Source organism: Curcuma longa, chromosome 4, assembly GCF_044706935.1.
Source record: "Curcuma longa cultivar G26 ecotype Majalengka, Jawa Barat chromosome 4, ITB_CL_G26_1.1, whole genome shotgun sequence".
NCBI lineage: Eukaryota > Viridiplantae > Streptophyta > Magnoliopsida > Zingiberales > Zingiberaceae > Curcuma > Curcuma longa.
In genome coordinates, this window is record NC_133864.1 from 21,311,341 (window position 1) to 21,328,741 (window position 17,401).

The 17,401-nt window shown below is 39.4% G+C and overlaps 1 protein-coding gene across 7 annotated transcripts; it reads left to right on the top strand.

The window, feature by feature from the left end:
• The first annotated feature begins 269 nt into the window (after positions 1-269).
• On the top strand, positions 270-3,422 carry LOC141828244 (exosome complex component RRP41-like). 7 transcript variants are annotated; one of them, XM_074715638.1, is made up of 6 exons: positions 270-389; positions 1,323-1,350; positions 1,440-1,603; positions 1,788-1,866; positions 3,110-3,212; positions 3,297-3,422. In XM_074715638.1, the coding sequence occupies exons 3-6, from the start codon at positions 1,474-1,476 to the stop codon at positions 3,420-3,422; spliced, it is 438 nt and encodes a 145-aa protein (XP_074571739.1). In that variant the 5' UTR covers positions 270-389; positions 1,323-1,350; positions 1,440-1,473. The 7 variants fall into 7 exon arrangements, with proteins under 7 accessions (XP_074571739.1, XP_074571741.1, XP_074571735.1 ...); XM_074715640.1 differs by having other exon boundaries at positions 333-389; positions 1,323-1,336; XM_074715634.1 differs by lacking the exons at positions 270-389; positions 1,323-1,350 and adding exons at positions 466-574; positions 672-866.
• Positions 3,423-17,401: the final 13,979 nt, after the last annotated feature.

The following is a 17,401-nucleotide window of genomic DNA, read 5'->3' on the forward strand; positions in this document are numbered from 1 at the left end:
AAATTAGACTTACTGTAGAAGCCCAATTAATCAACCCAATAAACCCATTTTGACTCAGCCATTAGGTTAAACCGAAACACGTTGAGGTTTTAAAAGCCACGGTCGCGACTCGGCTGTAGGTAGATCGCGATCTTCTCTTCTTCTTCTCGTCCCGATCGCGCGGCAAGTCTTCTTCTCAATCCCGATTGCGCTGCCCATCTCGCGATTTACCTTCTCGGAGAGTGCCCACCGCACGCCCACACGCGAGAAACCTTCTCGCGATCCTGCTTCCACCGGCAACGAAATCAGGAGGAGCTCGGTATAAGGATCGTCGGCCGCATGGGAGAGAAGACGTCGGAACCCTAGCCCACTGCCTCCCTTCTCCCTTGCGCCGTCCGTCGGAGAAGCACGAGCGCCGACCAGAACTCACGATCGGAACCTTACGCCGCGGTCTTCTTGCTCCCGATTGCGATCGGGCTCCTCCCAGCCGACCGCTTGAACAGAGGAGGAGAGAGCCGCCGTCGGAATCCCACTTCCCACCTGATCGTCATTCTTCTTCCGATCGCAAACCCCCACTCCGCAACCCTAATCACGGGTGTGTTTCTTCTCCAATTTACAATGCCTTTCCTTGCGTTCTTGCAAGTTTTTCATCTGTTTTTTGTAATGTTTTTCTATGTACTGCTTGGCAGCAGCTGCCTTTTGCCTTGTAACCTTTGAAAGGTTTTCTTCAGTTTCATCCTGCTCATCAGATCCAAGTTCATTGGACGTATACTTTTCCCTAGGCTGAACCAACTCCTATCCGGATCCATCAGGAAGTAAAGATACGTGGTAGAAATGAGGAGAGGAGAAACTCTGTTCTACCGCCGCCTCACAAATTGTTCTATGAGGTAAGTTTTGTTATGGTTTGGCTGATCTATTCTGTGGGTTCGGTGAGGTTAGGATTGATTGCTGTTAGGTTCTATGTGTATGAATTCTGTTAGGGTTTGTTGTGTTGTTTGGAGGTTGAAGATGAGCTTGAGAATTAGTTGGGATTTTTGTGCTGATAGGTTGTTCGGTTTTGTTTAGAATTCGAGTGGAGCTGTGATCTGTTGAATGCATTTGATTTTATTTAATTCTTAGATTGAGATTAGAGTTGTTTGCTGTTGGGTTTTGGATCAATGCTGTTGGGTTTGTTCAGTTGTTGATGGATTAGTTTAGGATATGACTTGTAAGGAAGAGCAAAAATTGTCTTAAATTTCACTGTTAAGAAAAGTAAAGAATTTAAGAATCATTATATAAACTTAGTTTACATACTCGAAACATCTGTAAACGCTTTTGTTCATTAAAACAGAAGAATTTTCTAAGAGTTGAGAACTACGTAAAAATTTGGCTGTTAGTAAAACATGAGAAATTTTAACAGATAGTTCCAGATAGAAATAGTTCTAACATAAACTTAATATGGACTACTTTTATCATGACAGCTGTAATTGGGCGACGCATTGCAGGCCGATAGCTATGACGATGTCGACTTATTCTCCGTCTCAGAGCTCGGACAGCAAAAGACGGCGGCAGCAGCGGAGGCTGTTCCAGGAAGCAGATTGGAGTCGTTCCGATGGTCGAACCTTTCAGCAGTGCAGGCCAGCGTGTTCGTGCGCCTTCTTTAAACTTCTCGATCAATACTAGCATGCTCTATATTTCACTCGTTAAGTGTTTGGTGTTTTGACTATGGTCTAGAATTGGTCTTTTGTTCTAGTATTGCAACTACGCGGACAAACTTGTTGCTTGAACGTAGATGTTAGTGCTGGACTGACCTTGTTTCTGTATTGCAGTTCTCAGAACTGGCGCTGTTAATGCTGCCTCAGGATCTGCCTACGCAGAGTTTGGAGCGACCAAGGTCATCGTCTCTGTGTAAGTAAATTCCATTATTTTAGTGCTAGAGTAAACCATTTTTTGTGAGTTCTGCTTGATCTTTAGATTGTCAATGCAAAATGATGGAAACCTAATGCCATGTTTAATTAAAGGGGAAGAAATAGTTGGGGAATGTAATAGTTTTAGTGAAGAGAAAAAGGAAAGTGAATTGTATCATCAATTTCCACTCCATTTCATTTATTTTGTTTACTTAGATGGAATTGAAGCCACTGAATATTCTCATTTACCTATTTGTATGTAGGAGATGTGTAAACTTCATTTCTGTACATATTTTCTTTGGGCGGAAATAAAATATAGAGAATGATGACCATTAAATTCTTTCCGCTACCATCAATTTGTTATTTTAAGTCGTTAGATGCCTAGATTTAATCCTCCATATCTAGGTATCAATATTCTGCATAGAGCTAAAAATAATCCCTTCTCTAAGTAAACAAGAAAAATTGGTCATTTCATTTCATTTATTTTCTTTTCTCTATTATTTCCATCCAAATTAAATAAAGAGTCATTCTCTCTGCTAGCTATTTGATACGCATGGAATAAGGGGGACAGATGGAGCAAGCACTTTATACTTAATTCCTAGAGGTTTATTAGCTAGTGGATTTCATTATCTAGTGGGTAGTGACAATTACAGGATACACTTATGGAATGGGGAAACTCACTCCCAACATAGCGAAATAAGGAACTCGGGTAACTTATATTCTTTTTTTGAAGACTATAGGCAACATCATAACTGGCTAGCACCTTATTATAGTAGTAGGTCCCGTCGTCATTCTTGTTTCCACTTCAGTGTTGAATTTTGAGTAGAGAAAAGGTGTAATCTTTACAGATTATGATTGTTGATGTACTTTCGAGCTTGTGAACGAGTAACGACGCAACAATTGTTTGGCTTTTTGTATCAGTACTTGTAGTATTCCACCAGTAGATTCGGTTCCTGTACAGTTTAAAGAGTAGAAAATAAGTGAAATTAGTAAATTATGTTAAGATATGCTTAACAGAATAAACTCCCTAAGACCAAGGATTTTGTGGTACTTGTTACTACAATATCTGTTTGTTTGCAAGGAATGCAGCTTTTTCTTCCGACTTTCTCTATTACTATTGACCACTTATGTATGATACACTAGGATGACCAATTGAAAATTGGTTTGCTATGCATTTTCTACTAAATACTGCAAGTTCTTTTCGATTAACATCTGCACATGCTATTGATGATTATTTTGTTTAGGTTTGGTCCAAGGGAGAGCAAGAAAGCTATGCTGTACAACAATACTGGAAGATTAAACTGCAGTGTCCTTTACGCAACTTTTTCAACTTCAATTCGTGGACAGGTATTTTACCTTCATGTTCCATATATTCTGCTCGAAGAGATATAATGAACTGTCCTATATCATCTTATATCTATCATCTTCCAGGGAACTGATAACAAGGAGTACTCTTCAATGCTTCATAAAGCCCTGGAAGGGGCTATCATTCTTGAAACGTTCCCAAAGACTACAGTCGATGTTTTTGCATTGGTTCTGGAATCTGGTGGTGGTTAGTATCTCCTCCATATGTTGTGTTGTTTATGTGGATGTTTTCTCATTAATAACATTCTTGTTTTCTTACCCCCCTTGGCCTTTTATGTCTTCAATATTAATTTTCATATGCTTTGTTATTGAAGTGTTTTTAAGGCTCCTGCATGGATGAAATTATAATAGTTCACTTTGAATAGGGTCTTCCACTTATTTATTTCATGTAAAAAAAGCAGAATTGTCAAGTATGTTGGGATATGTTAAAGTTGAGATACATAATACATCGTAGATCTACAATTCAGAACTCTCCACACCTCCTACCCTCAGAACTCTCCCACACCTCCTACCCAATTTAAATGCGCTAAGCCAAATAAAGAAATACCCAAGAGACCTCTTGCTAAATCTAGCTGACTTTACATTGTCAAATTGACACAACATGCATCATGAATCGAGATACACAAGTATGAGTGTAAAAAAGGATGAACTCCAGAATATAGATCATTAGACTGGAGAACTTGTAACATTCTTTTGTATGAGCCTTCTCCTCTTCAATAATGGAGCAATCCAAATCCAATGAAGAGAGATCCAAGAGGAGAAAGGTGGACTTTGCAATGGGTAAGCATCAAAAGAACTTTGTTTTGGTTGATACTAGATTATCCAACACCATGCTTGACAAACACTGAAGGAGAGTCTTACCGATTCGTGCAAGATTGTGGTCTCAAAGGATAAACCACTGAAGATAAAACAATTTTACAGATTGCTAACACTAGCTAGTCTGCTTTGACAAATTAACACAATCTGAATTGTTGTTTAATAGTTTCATCATTCCATCGGCAGAAAACATGTCTGTCAACTGTTGCCATACCTTTTACACTGAAGCCAGATGCCTACTAAGGTTATAATTAAGCAAAAGCACAAGACATATTTTTGACTTTGTTAGGAGATAAAGGATTACTTCGGTGTAGTCCCTATCACTTTTTGAACCATGTACTAGGTTGTTTATTACGAGGACTGTAGTGTGATCAAAAGAATAATAGTCTTCACCCACATGATCCACCTAGATGAAACCATACAGTTCAACAAGAAGTAGAAGACGTAGTAGCCTTATGGGATTTATCAAATGTCATTCTCAAAATCAACTTTTATAATGACAAGATTCTTTCTTTTTGTTTTGATACTATGTTAGAACAAAGTGCATGGTGAACACTTCTTAGCACTCTGATCTCACATGAAAGCTAGTTGAAGTTTACTAACGAATTGGTTTATTACCTTCTGCAAATGGTTGACTAGGACCTTAGAAATTAATTTGATGATATAATCTCCAATGCTATCATACAAAAGCCCTGATACTCACAATGTTTCTATAAATTGACTATATAGCTGCTAAGCTTTACGATCACATGCACGTCATAAATGTAGAAATTGGAATAACTTTTAGCTGCACCCAACAGGATATAAAAAGGCAGTTCAGGCTGTAGGCTATTGACTGACTGCTTAGTGCGCCTAGGGAAGGAGAAGTAATGATGCGCTCACAGGAGCACACCTCGGCATCGTGAAGATGGTGTTGCATCCAACGGTCCTGCGGCGAGTTCAACCGCTGTCAACGAGGGGTGGCATAAAGCGACCTTCTTCACATCTCGTCACCCGTTCCATCGGACATTAATGAGCCTGCCTGATGGCGGTGAGGGAGAGCATGTCGGTACGTCTTCCTTCTCCGCATCCTTATATGAAGGGGCTTGGCGTATCTCACTCTTCAGCCAAAGAAATCTTTCCCTTCGCAGCTTGCACTCATCTGTTATAGAGACCATGGATCCTGCCGCTATGGAGAGTGAGTTGAGACGTCTCCGGGCAGAGATAATGCAGGTCCGGTGCGAGACCACTGAGTGGGTGTACCAAGCGTTCACGTACTGCGCCAAGGTGGTCCAGCTCGACGAGGAGTTGACCCCGATGCGCAGGCGGGCCGAGGAGCTCCAGGAGGAGCTTACTACGGTCAGGTTGGAGAATCGGAGGCTTGGCCAGACCATGGCTGAGGAGACTGGGCGTCGCCTCTGACTCGAACGCGAGCTGGAGGAGGCTAAGGCCTGCGCGCTAAGGTGTAGCGAGGAAAGGGCGCGGGCGGAGGAACGGTTGGAGGCCTTGGAACAGGAGTTGGCCAGGCAAGCCCCCGGCTATGTCTCACCCGCCCGCCCATCTCTGGCAGTGTTCTCACATCATTCCAATGGCTACAGGAGAGATTAGGACCAGCTAAGCTTAGCAGGTCCCATATCATCCCGCTAGTGACGGGAGTGTTTTAGCTCAGGAACCTGCGTCTTCTTTGTAATGTCCTTTATGAAAAGAGAATCTTCCCCTTATTGAATAAAAATATCTTTGGATGTCTATGTGGTTTTGAGTAGTTTGTTTGTATTCATTTTTATTTTTATTTTTAAAGATTGGTTCTTCATTGTTTCGGCCAAGCCGTCAGCGCGTAGGGTCGAGAGGGCTGTCGAGGCCTTGAGTACTTAGCCGTCGACGCATGGGGCCGAGAGGGCTGTCTTCATTGTTTCGGCCGAACCATCGGCGCGTAGGGCCGAGAGGATTGTTGAGGCTTTGAGAACTTAGTCGTCGATGCATGGGGCTGAGAGGGCTATCTTTATTGTTTCGGCCGAACCGTCGGCGCGTAGGGCCGAGAGGGTTGTTGAAGCCTTGAGAACTTAGCCATCAACGCATGGGGCCGAGAGGGCTATCTTCATTGTTTCGGCCGAACCGTCGGTGCGTAGGGCCGAGAGGGTTGTTGAGGCCTTGAGAACTTAGCCGTCGACGCATGGGGCCGAGAGGGCTGTCTTCAATGTTTCGGCCGAGCCGTCAGCGCATAGGGCCGAGAGGGCTGTTGAGGCCTTGAGTACTTAGCCGACGACGCATGGGGCCAAGAGGGCTATCTTCATTTTTTTGACCGAGCCATCAACGCGTAGGGCCGAGAGGGCTGTTGAGGCCTTGAGTACTTAGCCGTCGATGCATGGGGCTGAGAGGGCTATCTTCATTGTTTCGGCCGAACCGTCGGCGCGTAGTGCCGAGAGGGTTGTTGAGGCCTTGAGAACTTAGCCATCGACGCATGGGGCCGAGAGGGCTATCTTCATTGTTTCGGCCGAGCCGTTGGCGCGTAAGGCTGAGAGGGCTTTTGAGGCCTTGAGAACTTAGCCGTCGACGTATGGGGCCGAGAGGGCTATCTTCATTGTTTTAACCGAACCGTCAGCGCGTAGGGCCGAGAGGGTTGTTGAGGCCTTGAGAACTTAGCAGTCGACGGATGGGGCCGAGAGGGCTATCTTCATTGTTTCGGCCGAACCGTCGGCGTGTAGGGCCGAGAGGGTTGTTGAGGCCTTGAGAACTTAGTCGTCGACTCATGGGGCCAAGAGGGCTATCTTCATTATTTCGGTCGAACCGTCAGCGCGTAGGGCCGAGAGGGTTGTTGAGGCCTTGAGAACTTAGCCGTCGACTCATGGGGCTGAGGGCTATCTTCATTGTTTCGGCCGAACTGTTGGCGCGTAGGGCCGAGAGGGCTATCTTCATTGTTTCGGCCGAACCGTCAGCGCGTAGGGCCGAGAGGGTTGTTGAGACCTTAAGAACTAAGCAGTCGACGCATGGGGCCGAGAGGGCTATCTTCATTGTTTCGGCCGAGCCGTTGGCGCGTAAGGCTGAGAGGGCTGTTGAGACCTTGAGAACTTAGCCGTCGACGCATGGGGCCGAGAGGGCTATCTTCATTGTTTCGGCCGAACCGCCAGCGCGTAGGGCCGAAAGGGTTGTTGAGGCCTTGAGAACTTAGCCGTCGACGCATGGGGCTGAGAGGGCTATCTTCATTGTTTCGGCCGAATTGTCAGCGCGTAGGGCCGAGAGGGTTGTTGAGGCCTTGAGAACTTAGCCGTCGACGCATGGGGCCGAGAGGGATATCTTCATTATTTCGGGCGAACCGTCGGCGCGTAGGGCCGAGAGGATTGTTGAGGCCTTGAGAAGGGGAGAAGGCTTTAGGGGTGTGGTCATTATATATCCAGATGATACAACGACATGTGTTGTCGTACAATTGGCCAGAAAAGAGAAGAAGAGAAGAGAGTCAGCTGCGAAACGGTCGAAGATGTAGGGCATTCCATGGGCGCTTGAGCTCCTTTCCGTGCTGATCCGCCAGACAGTACGACCCTCCGTCTATCTTCTTGGTGACCCGGAGTGGGCCTTCTTATTGAGGCTCTAACTTGCCATATCATATACGAAAAACTAAAACTAACTTTGCAGCGGAAACATTAACACTATTTAAAACAGAGTTCATATATGATAACAGAATAATAAAACTAACCTAACCTAGGTTGCATGGCAAATTCTAGATTATTAAAGTCATTACTAAACATGATATTAAAGACATTGTTTAACATGCAATATAAAATTGTTGCATGGCCAAGGCTTGGTCAAGTCACCACCACACACATCTTCACCGCCCTGTCCTGCTGCCTCCCATTTGCTCAGTACCTGTTAACTGGATCTGCAATATAAGGAAAGTATCTATAAGCATAAAGCTTAGTAAGTTCCTTTCCTACTCACAAAATCCATCGTTACATAAAACATAACCTTAAAGCATACAAGCATGTCAACATTTCCTAAACAGGCATAATCAGTCATTTGACATTTACATCATATACATGAAACATAGTAATCATTTTGCCTTTTTGAAAAATATTATCTTAATAGATAAACATAAATCATCATCATCTTTGGGGATCCCTGGCTTGTACCCATTCATTTCTTTTGCGCGCATACATACCAAGTAGTACGAGGTAGCTAATCCCGACTACACGGTTACTAGGTCTTCTCAGATGTCCTTCGACCTAGGGGCAACTTTTGGAGCCCATCCCTTGGATCCCTTCCGGGTTCCGGTACAAGCCATTCATTTAAAGTAAAATACTTTTTATACTTTCCTTTTTCCATCATAGCATGAATGTTCCATAACATCTTTCTTTCATTCATACTGAACATTCATGTCATACACATTCATTATATTCATCATAAGGTATAGCATAATATCTTATGTTTAACCACATTAAAACCTTAATTTAGGTTTGGTTGCACTTTCTCCATAAGATTTAGCTTTATTAACCTTAAATCGACCGAATCAGGAGATTTACATCCCTATCATCGATCGGAAGATCAATTGATAGGCTTAAATCGATCCAAGGGTCGATTCTGTCGAAGTCTTTATCACAGTGGCCTCTGTAATCGATCAAACGATCGATTACAGAAGCCTAATCGATCAGAAGATCGATTTCCTCATTAACGCGTCCACAGTAGGCTTGGTAATCGATCAACCGATCGATTACAGCCTCGTAATCGATCAGCCGATCGATTACAGCCTCTTAATCGATCGGGTGATCGATTAAGAGTCGCGATTTTCATTCTCTTTAAAGCGTGTAATCGATCAAACGATCGATTACACTCTCTGGTAATCGACCAACCGGTCGATTACCAGTATCGGCGAGTTCTGTCTATTAATTAACATGATCAGGTCTTCCTTAACCTAAATTACATACGATATACCTTAATTTTGTTACAACCTACCATAAGATCATACGGGAAACAAAACATGCTAAGGTTTTACAACATGCTGTAAACCGTAACATAACCTTAAACATTAACAAAACCTTAAACATATGCAGTACAGAATCGTTACATTAACAAAAACCTTAAACCTATGCAAAACAGAATCGTTACAGCAATCTTAAACATGTAAAACTATCATATAGTTATCCTATCGCAAAACACATAAATCATATCCTAACAATTATATTGCAGGTGAGAAGGAACTTACCGTGGGTTCGAGGTTTCTAGGATGTATACTCAACGAACAACGAACAGCTTCGTTCTTAATCTCCCTAGCCCTCCTTTGCAACCGGGTTGAAGGGCTCCAATGCCTTCGGCGCCTTCGGCCAGAGAAGAGCAAGAAGAGAAGAGAAAGGGAGAGGAAGAAACAGGGAAGCGAAAGGGGAAAAAGGCTCGAGGAGAAGGTTTATAAAGAGAAGCGGCCAGTTACGAGAGCCACAACTCCCCACACTCCCACGTCCTAAACCCACTACTGCCTCTCCGTTTTGTTTAGTGAAATTCCATAACCCTTAGGTTTAACAAGCGTTTCCCTTATGCTTTTAACAAGAATTAATTACTATCTCATATGGTTAACTTGGCTTGCTACATATTGGAGGTCCAAGGGTCAATCCTTGGCACCTCCACATTTCTTTTCTTTTTTCTTTCTTTTTATAGCAAAGCCTTCATAAATTAACCCATTAAAGAAACATTTTAGGTCATTCCTTTTTGCCTAAATATTCATTCCTTTTATCATCATAAATCTATCATATACATGCATAATTATCCAGAAATTATCGAAGGAAATTTCGGGTATTACAACTAGTGCACTTTGTGTGTATTGAGTAGGACCATTGAGGTTGTTCAATTTACTCTGACTCACAAATTGAACAAGACCTCTGTTGTTATAGATTATGCACTCTTAATCCCGATATAATAAATGGGCATCTATAGGTAGTAATTATTGCTTTGATTTACCAAAGGGTGAGATCTTTCCGTCAGATCAATTATTCCCGGTAAGTTGGGTGATGTTACTATCTATACGGTGTGCCATTAATTATAGAAGGAATCCGTGTCCCAGTAGGGCTGATGATGTCCCCATTAAATAAAAGTTTAACTAATTCAAATTTAAACAATTCAATTATTAATAATGTAAATTTAATTGATTTAGAATTATCCCAAATAAATAAAAAATTAGAGATAATTAATAAATTTGAATTAAATAAAAATTTAACTAATTCAAATTTAACCAATTCATTTGTTAATAATACAGAGTTAATTAATTTAGAATTATTCCAAATAAATAAAAAATTAAAGACAATGATAAACTTAATAAATCAACAAGTTTAATCCTAAAATGAATAATTCTAATAAATTAAATATTAAAAATTCAAAATTAAATAATAAGATTAATTATAACTCTGTATCGTTTAATTATGAAATATTAAATAACTATAAAAATTAAATTCAATAATTTGAAATTAAAATCCTAAAATTTAGGAAAATATTTTTATAAATTTTAACAAGTCAAATTAAATCTTAAAACTCAAATTTATTAATCATTCAAACATAATTTAATTATTCAATTATTGCAAGGATTAAGCCCCGGGGAGCCGTCCTTTGCGAATAATTCGAGCTGTAAATAATATAAATAAATAATTCAAATAAATCGTAATCAAATAATCCAAACTTTATTAAATTAAATCAAATTAAATTAAAATTACAATTAAATTAAATTAAATTAAAATTAAATCAAATTAAAATTAAACTTTATTAAATTGAATTGAATTAAATTAAATTAAATTAAATTAAATTAAAATTAAACTTTATTAAATTAAATTAAATTATATTAACATTAAATTAAATTAAAATTAAATTTTATTAAATTAAATTAAATTAAATTATATTAAAATTAAATTAAATTAAAATTAAATTAAATTTAAAATTAAATTAAATTAAATTTAAAATTGAATTACAAATAATTCAAACTTAAAAGCTATGAACCTAATTCAAATAAATTACTTTTAACTAAATTAAAATATTATCAAATGAAAAACAAAGTTTGTCAAAGGTTGACACGCTCGCAGGTCTACACGACATGTATCAAATCGAGAATTTGATACATTATTAGAAATTAAAAATTATTGCGTGAATTGTTTGACTCATGCATACTTGCCATGACATGCATCTGCTTTATTTTAAATGCATATAACATGCCATGTCATCATATTTACTTAATGCTTAATCTAGAACGGTTAGTTAAGGACACATGAATGATTGATGCTTGCCAACATAGTACCAGGGTGGGGTGAGATGATAGTACGTTAGTCTAGGTAGTCAAGTGGGGTAAGGAGTACCTTGCTTGGTCTGCTTAGTCAAGTGGAACTGACCGAAGCTACCTCGTCACATCCTAGATTAGTTAGACCAAGGTTTCTCAATAAATCGATTAAGGTCATAATTTCTTGGATTGATTTTATCTTAGAAAGTGGTCGTTGCTCCGATAACCAAGAAGGCCCCTGTGCCTCGCCACTGCCTGGAAATCAATTCTTGAAATGTGGACTTAATTGATTGACGGTTAAATCTGAATCTAACTCAAGGTCAAATATTCATTAGAAATTAACTTAAACTTAATCAAGATAAAATTGACAACTCATGTCACATAACCCATAGGGTTACCCATGTATGCCATGTATTGTAACACTTAGTACGGGTGAGATGATAAGGACAATTAAAGTACAACATTTTGAAAAAGGTTTTTAAAAATTATTATAACTATTTTTATAAAAACTAGTTTTGAAAACTTGATATTTACTTGAGATTCATGCTTGCTAGGTGTATCTAGATTATAATTTTCAAAACTCTATATATTTGAAAATTGGTTGACCAACACATTAGACACAAACCTTTAGGTCAACACTAAGTCTAAGAACCCTAAGACACATAGGCAAAAAATCTTTGTGGTCAACAAGGATGTCCTAAGAGAGTGTCTAGTTCAGGGGGAGGTCATTCTTGAAAGATCATATTTTTAAAGACCTCATAAAACAAAAAAAAAATTATTTTAAAAAATCTTATTTTGAAAAATACTTTATAAATTATTCTTTTAACTTGGAACAACCCCTAAGACACATAGGGAGGTTGCCTTGTAGTCAACAAGGGGCCCTAAGGGAGTGTTAGATTTAGGGGAAGTCCAAACTTAAAAGTTCAATTAAAAAAAAATCTTAAGTTATTTACTCTGGCTGATTTAAATTAACCTCTAAGACACTTAGGGAGTTTGCCTTGTGGTTAACAAGGGGCCCTATGAAAGTGTCAGATTTAGGAGGAGATCTAAATCAAAAGAGTAAAATTAATTTGAAATTATTTTCCTTAAAATTAATTTCAAAATTATTAGTTCTTCAAAAACCTACCTATTTTGAAAACACTCTTGCAAAACTATTTTGAAAAATAAGATTTCAAAAATTATTATACATTATTCTTTTGATTTAGAATCAAAACCTAAGACACACGGGGGAGTTTGCTTTGTGGTTAACAAAGGGCCTTGAGGACGTGTCTAGTTAAGGGGGAGATTCTAATTTAAAAAGATAATAAATAGTTTTTCAAAAACTATCTAGTTTAAAAATACTTTTAATAATTTTATTTCAAAAGTATTTCAAAATTTATTATTCATTATTCTTTTAATTTGAGTCAAACCCTTAGACACATAGGGAGATTGCTTTGTGGTCAACAAAGAGCCCTAAGGATGTGTCGAATTAAGGGGGAGATTCAGACTTAAAAGAATAATAACTAATTTTTCAAAAATACATATTTTGCAACCTAATTTAAATATTTTTCAAAACACTTTTGAAAAAAAACTTATAAATTACCTATTTTGTAAAACACCTTTAAAAAAAATATCTATTTTTTAAAAATACCTAATTTGAAAAATATCTTCAAAATCTATTTTGAAAATCAAAATTATATATTTTACAAAAAATAGATTTTGAAAAATTAATTTAAAAGACTTATAAATTTTTTAAAATCTACTATGGTCTTTCAAGAATTGTCAAGACTTAGGCGTGACCATAAGCATTACCATTATTGTTAGTGCAAGAGCGAATGGACTTTAAAACGTTAAATCTTTTTGATGTGTGAAAAGGGGGAGAAGGGACCTTAAGTTAATAATATAGATTTCTCCCATAAAATTAAACCCTGACCTATATTAACTTAAGAAATTGTCAAACATCAAAAAAGGGGAGATTGTTGGTGCAAGATGCACTAAGATCTTGCCTAGAGTTTCGATGTTTGACAATACACCTAAGTTTGGTCAGTTTGACCAAGGGTTGACCCAAACAGGATCTGATGTTTGGATGTGTGGAAGTGAGTGAAGTCTAGTCAGACGACTAACGAGAAGACCTAGTCGGTTAAACTAGACAGTGGAAGTCCTAATCTGGAAGATTGGGCAAGGGAAGTCCCGGTGAGTGTAGCTGGGCAAAGGAAAGTTCTAGTTGTAGGCTAGGCAAAGGGAAAGTCCTGGTTTGGAGGATCAGGCGGAAGTCTTGGCAGAGTCAAGTGCACCAGGTGAAGTCTGGGCTGTTCTAGGTGACCAAGTCACAGCAGAAGTCTGGGTTGGTCTAGATGACCGAGTCGCAGCAAAAGTCTGGGCTGGTCTGGGTGACCGAGTTGTAGCAGAAGTCTGGGTTGGTTAGAGAGAACCGAACCGCAGTATAAATCCTGGGGGCGAGGACAGAGCTGAGCACAAGTCCAACGAGTCAGGAGGACTCGGTTAGCATAAATTCTCCTGAGTGGAGTGGGTAAGGGCGCGTTCCCGGAGTGGAACAGGAGGCGTCAGACTAACCTAGGATTTTGGGAGAAATCCGAAGTTAGACTCACCAGGTAAAGTTAGGTTGGTTTGTTTGTTTGCATGCTTGTTTTGTAGGAACCAAGATGCAGGTCAAACTTCAACAAGCCATAACTTTTGACTCGAAACTCAGAACGAGGTAAACTTGGATGTGTTTCGAAGCCCTTTCAAGGATCTACAAAAAAGGTTTTTTGAGTTGGCTCAGATTCGGGCTGGAGTCAACTCCAAGGGGAACTTGTTTACAGAACTGACAAGAGCAGAAGTCTCCCCAATCGGAGTGCTTGTAGCAGAAATACTCTTGTTGTTCATAGTCCTTTCCTGCCTTCTCACTGAGAACTTTATAGTAAACTTGTTCTAGAGAGGGAGTAGGATCAAGACTAAGAATTTGTCCTTTTAAACTCTCAAACTCTGCATGAAGTCCATCTAGAAACTTAATAATTCTGTCCTTCTCCAGAAGCTTTAGATATCTCTGGTGATCCTCGGTGGAAATCCAATTCTCCATCCTGTAATAGTCAAACTCATCCCACAACCCCTTCAGAGCAGTAAAATAATTTGTGACAGACATAGAACCTTGATCAAGTTTAAAAATTTGACTACTTAACTGATAAGTATGCAACATATCATGATTGCGTCCGTACATTTGCTCCAGAGTCTTCCACATGTCAGAAGCTGTTTTGTTATGAAGAATGACTTGTTTAATGCCAGAACTAACGGAATTGAGTATCAAAGTCATCAACTGAATATTATCACGCCTCCAAATATGAAAGTTTGGATCTTTTTCATCTGATTTCACTTTAGTACCATGAAGAACATCAAGTTTATCATGACCTTCAGCATAAAGTTCAACAGCAACTGCCCAAGAAGCATAATTTGTCTCTGTCAATTTTTCCGAGGTTATCTGAAGACCGGATCCTCTAGTTCCTGGCATTGTAAAACACGGTTGTATTTGTCTAGAAGAAGCCATAGGATCTGCAGAAATACTAGAATTTTCTCCCGAACTGTCCGTCATAAATAGAGTGAATGCCAAATTAGCAAACAATATGGACTACTAAACAAAAAAATTCACAAATCTTCCAAGGAGGAGAAAAAACTTCCTTCACAAAGCAGCACGGAAAACTGTAATCTTGGCTTCAACGTGTGGGCTGATGAGCGTCACGCCGATGCTGGATGCTGATGCTGGAACCCACAGGCCACAGCGGCTTTGGAGTAAGTCCTGCAGAAGGATAATCCTGTAGCTTCTCGACTTGCAGCAAGTCCTGCTCCCGTCGCTTGGAAAAAGGAAAAAACCACGGCAAGGTGTTGCTCATGCGTCTGCTGCCAAGAAGCAGAGAAAGGAGGGAGAAGAGAAAGCTTCTTCGGCAAACTCCAGTAGCGGTTGTCGCGATGCTAGAAGCCCTTGGTGTCTCAGAAACCAAGGTTGATGCTGGAAGAGGGCGATGGGCGATCAACGCGTGAGATGGAATCTGACACGCTGCCCTGCTGCGACGGCGACAGTGAGAAGGCCAGCGATGGTGCGTCGGCCAACGTGAGAACCGGATGAAGCAGACAGCGAGGAAATTTGCGCCTGCTACCGGCGGCATGAAGAAACCCCACCGCTGTCACCCTGGTACGGTGGCGCTGCGAGAGATCCGCAAGTACCAGAAGAGTTATGCTGTGTCACTCAGAGTTCTGCTGTGGCGCTGCGGAAGGCGCCCAGAGTCCTACTGTGTCGGCGGTGCTCGCACAGGAGGGGAAGATGCGTCGCGAGGAGCGTCACGAGGAAGACGCTCGCACAAGAGGGGCAGCGATGTCGAGCAGAGAAAAGAAGAGATGTCGCGGCAGCAGCGACGTGGTGGGGCAAGGAGAGAAAAAATTAGGGTTTTAGAAGCTTTGCTCTGATACCATGTTAAAACTATCTTAATCAAAAAAGAACACATGTACAGGGTTTATATAACCAGCATAACCCTAATACCATAAGAAGAAAAAACCTATCTACCCCTGCTTCTCACAACAGTATCCATTTCATTATCATGAAAATCCCTAAAATTATACATTCCCAAATTTTATGGAATAGTTATTCCATCATTTGGTTGCAAAATGAACTGGAGAGTTGTTGTTATCCCTAGAATTATTACTTTTTCACTCTGGTTCAGTAATTATTATTCTTTCTCAATCCTTCTTATCTAATCCTTGAATAAAGTCTAAGAATGCTCATCCTTGTATGTTAAATTCTTCTTCCATGAATCAACAGGAGTATTTATCCCTATTATGTTCCTACTTTATTCCATCTCCTAAGAATAAGTATCATGTTCCTTGCCAATTCCATTAGGGAAATTCTTTTTGTCAAAATTTTTGCTATATGCTTGATCATTAGTTAAATCATGGTGTGATTTCAATTACATACGTACCAAACACATTTTTATGCTATCTTGGTTATTATTATCATTTTTCCTTTGTGCAGATAGATGAAAATGTTAAATGAGAGATAATTAACCATCGGTTGTTGAGGCATCCTAAGATCATCAGATTCAGAGAGGTAAGTTTATATTTTATATTATAATTTTCTTTCTTTTGGAAGAAATCTAACTCTTCATTAGTTTTCTCTGCTCCCAATATCCTCAAGTTATTTTAACCCCAACCCATCTGGCTATTGTTATGGAATATGCTTCTGGTGGAGAGCTTTTTGAACCATTTTAAAGAAAGAACAGCCTCGAGTGACTTCTTAGAAGCTCTGATCCATATGTTTGCAGCCTTGTAATAGGAAGCATCAAACATCTTATTCTGCTTAATGATCTGAATACTGATTCCCTCTTATTGTTGTGATACTTTTATGTGACGGATAGAGCAAATCAGCACATAAAGATAAACAAATTTGCGGTGTTGAAGGTGTCACATTTCTCGGTTTAGTGCCTCATGAGTTGTTACTTGGGAGCACAGTACCTGAAGAGATGGATGTTGTCTACAAGTGGTTTACAGAGGCTATAGCTTGATGGGCTTCACACTTAAATAGGAGACATGGATAATAACAGATAACTTATTCTATGCAATGAATGGTTTTGTTATATTGTTCTTGAGTAGTTGCAGTTGAGTGCGTACCTCTAATCAGTGGATTCTTCTTTTTAATTTTGTTGGTTTGGCCGTGTTTAATCGATACATGAGTTTGTGTAAATCTTTTGTTCACAAGTGAATGATTTTATTTTTTTATAAATATTAAGGGTGTGCCTACAGGTCGATGCAACTATAGATTAAAGTACAGATTAATTTAGTTTTTTCTCTTATCGTTCTTTATTTGTTTATTCTCTCTTCATTATGGTGATGCTGAATAAATTGACTACTTTTCTTTTTGGAGACAGCATACTTGGAACAAGGCAGAATTGTACTGTCACTCGTTACTATTTTTTGAAGGCCGAAAATAATTAGAAACAGATGTTTATAATTGAAGAACTATTTACGATGCATCTATTTAGAATTGTATAACGACATTATAAGTATAATCTCATTGTTCTCATTTTAAATGGAAAGTATTTTGACATTCTAATAGTGGTTCTATCGGTACATCTTGAGCTGCAATGTTGTAGTTGAGTGTTTGCACTCTGGATCGATT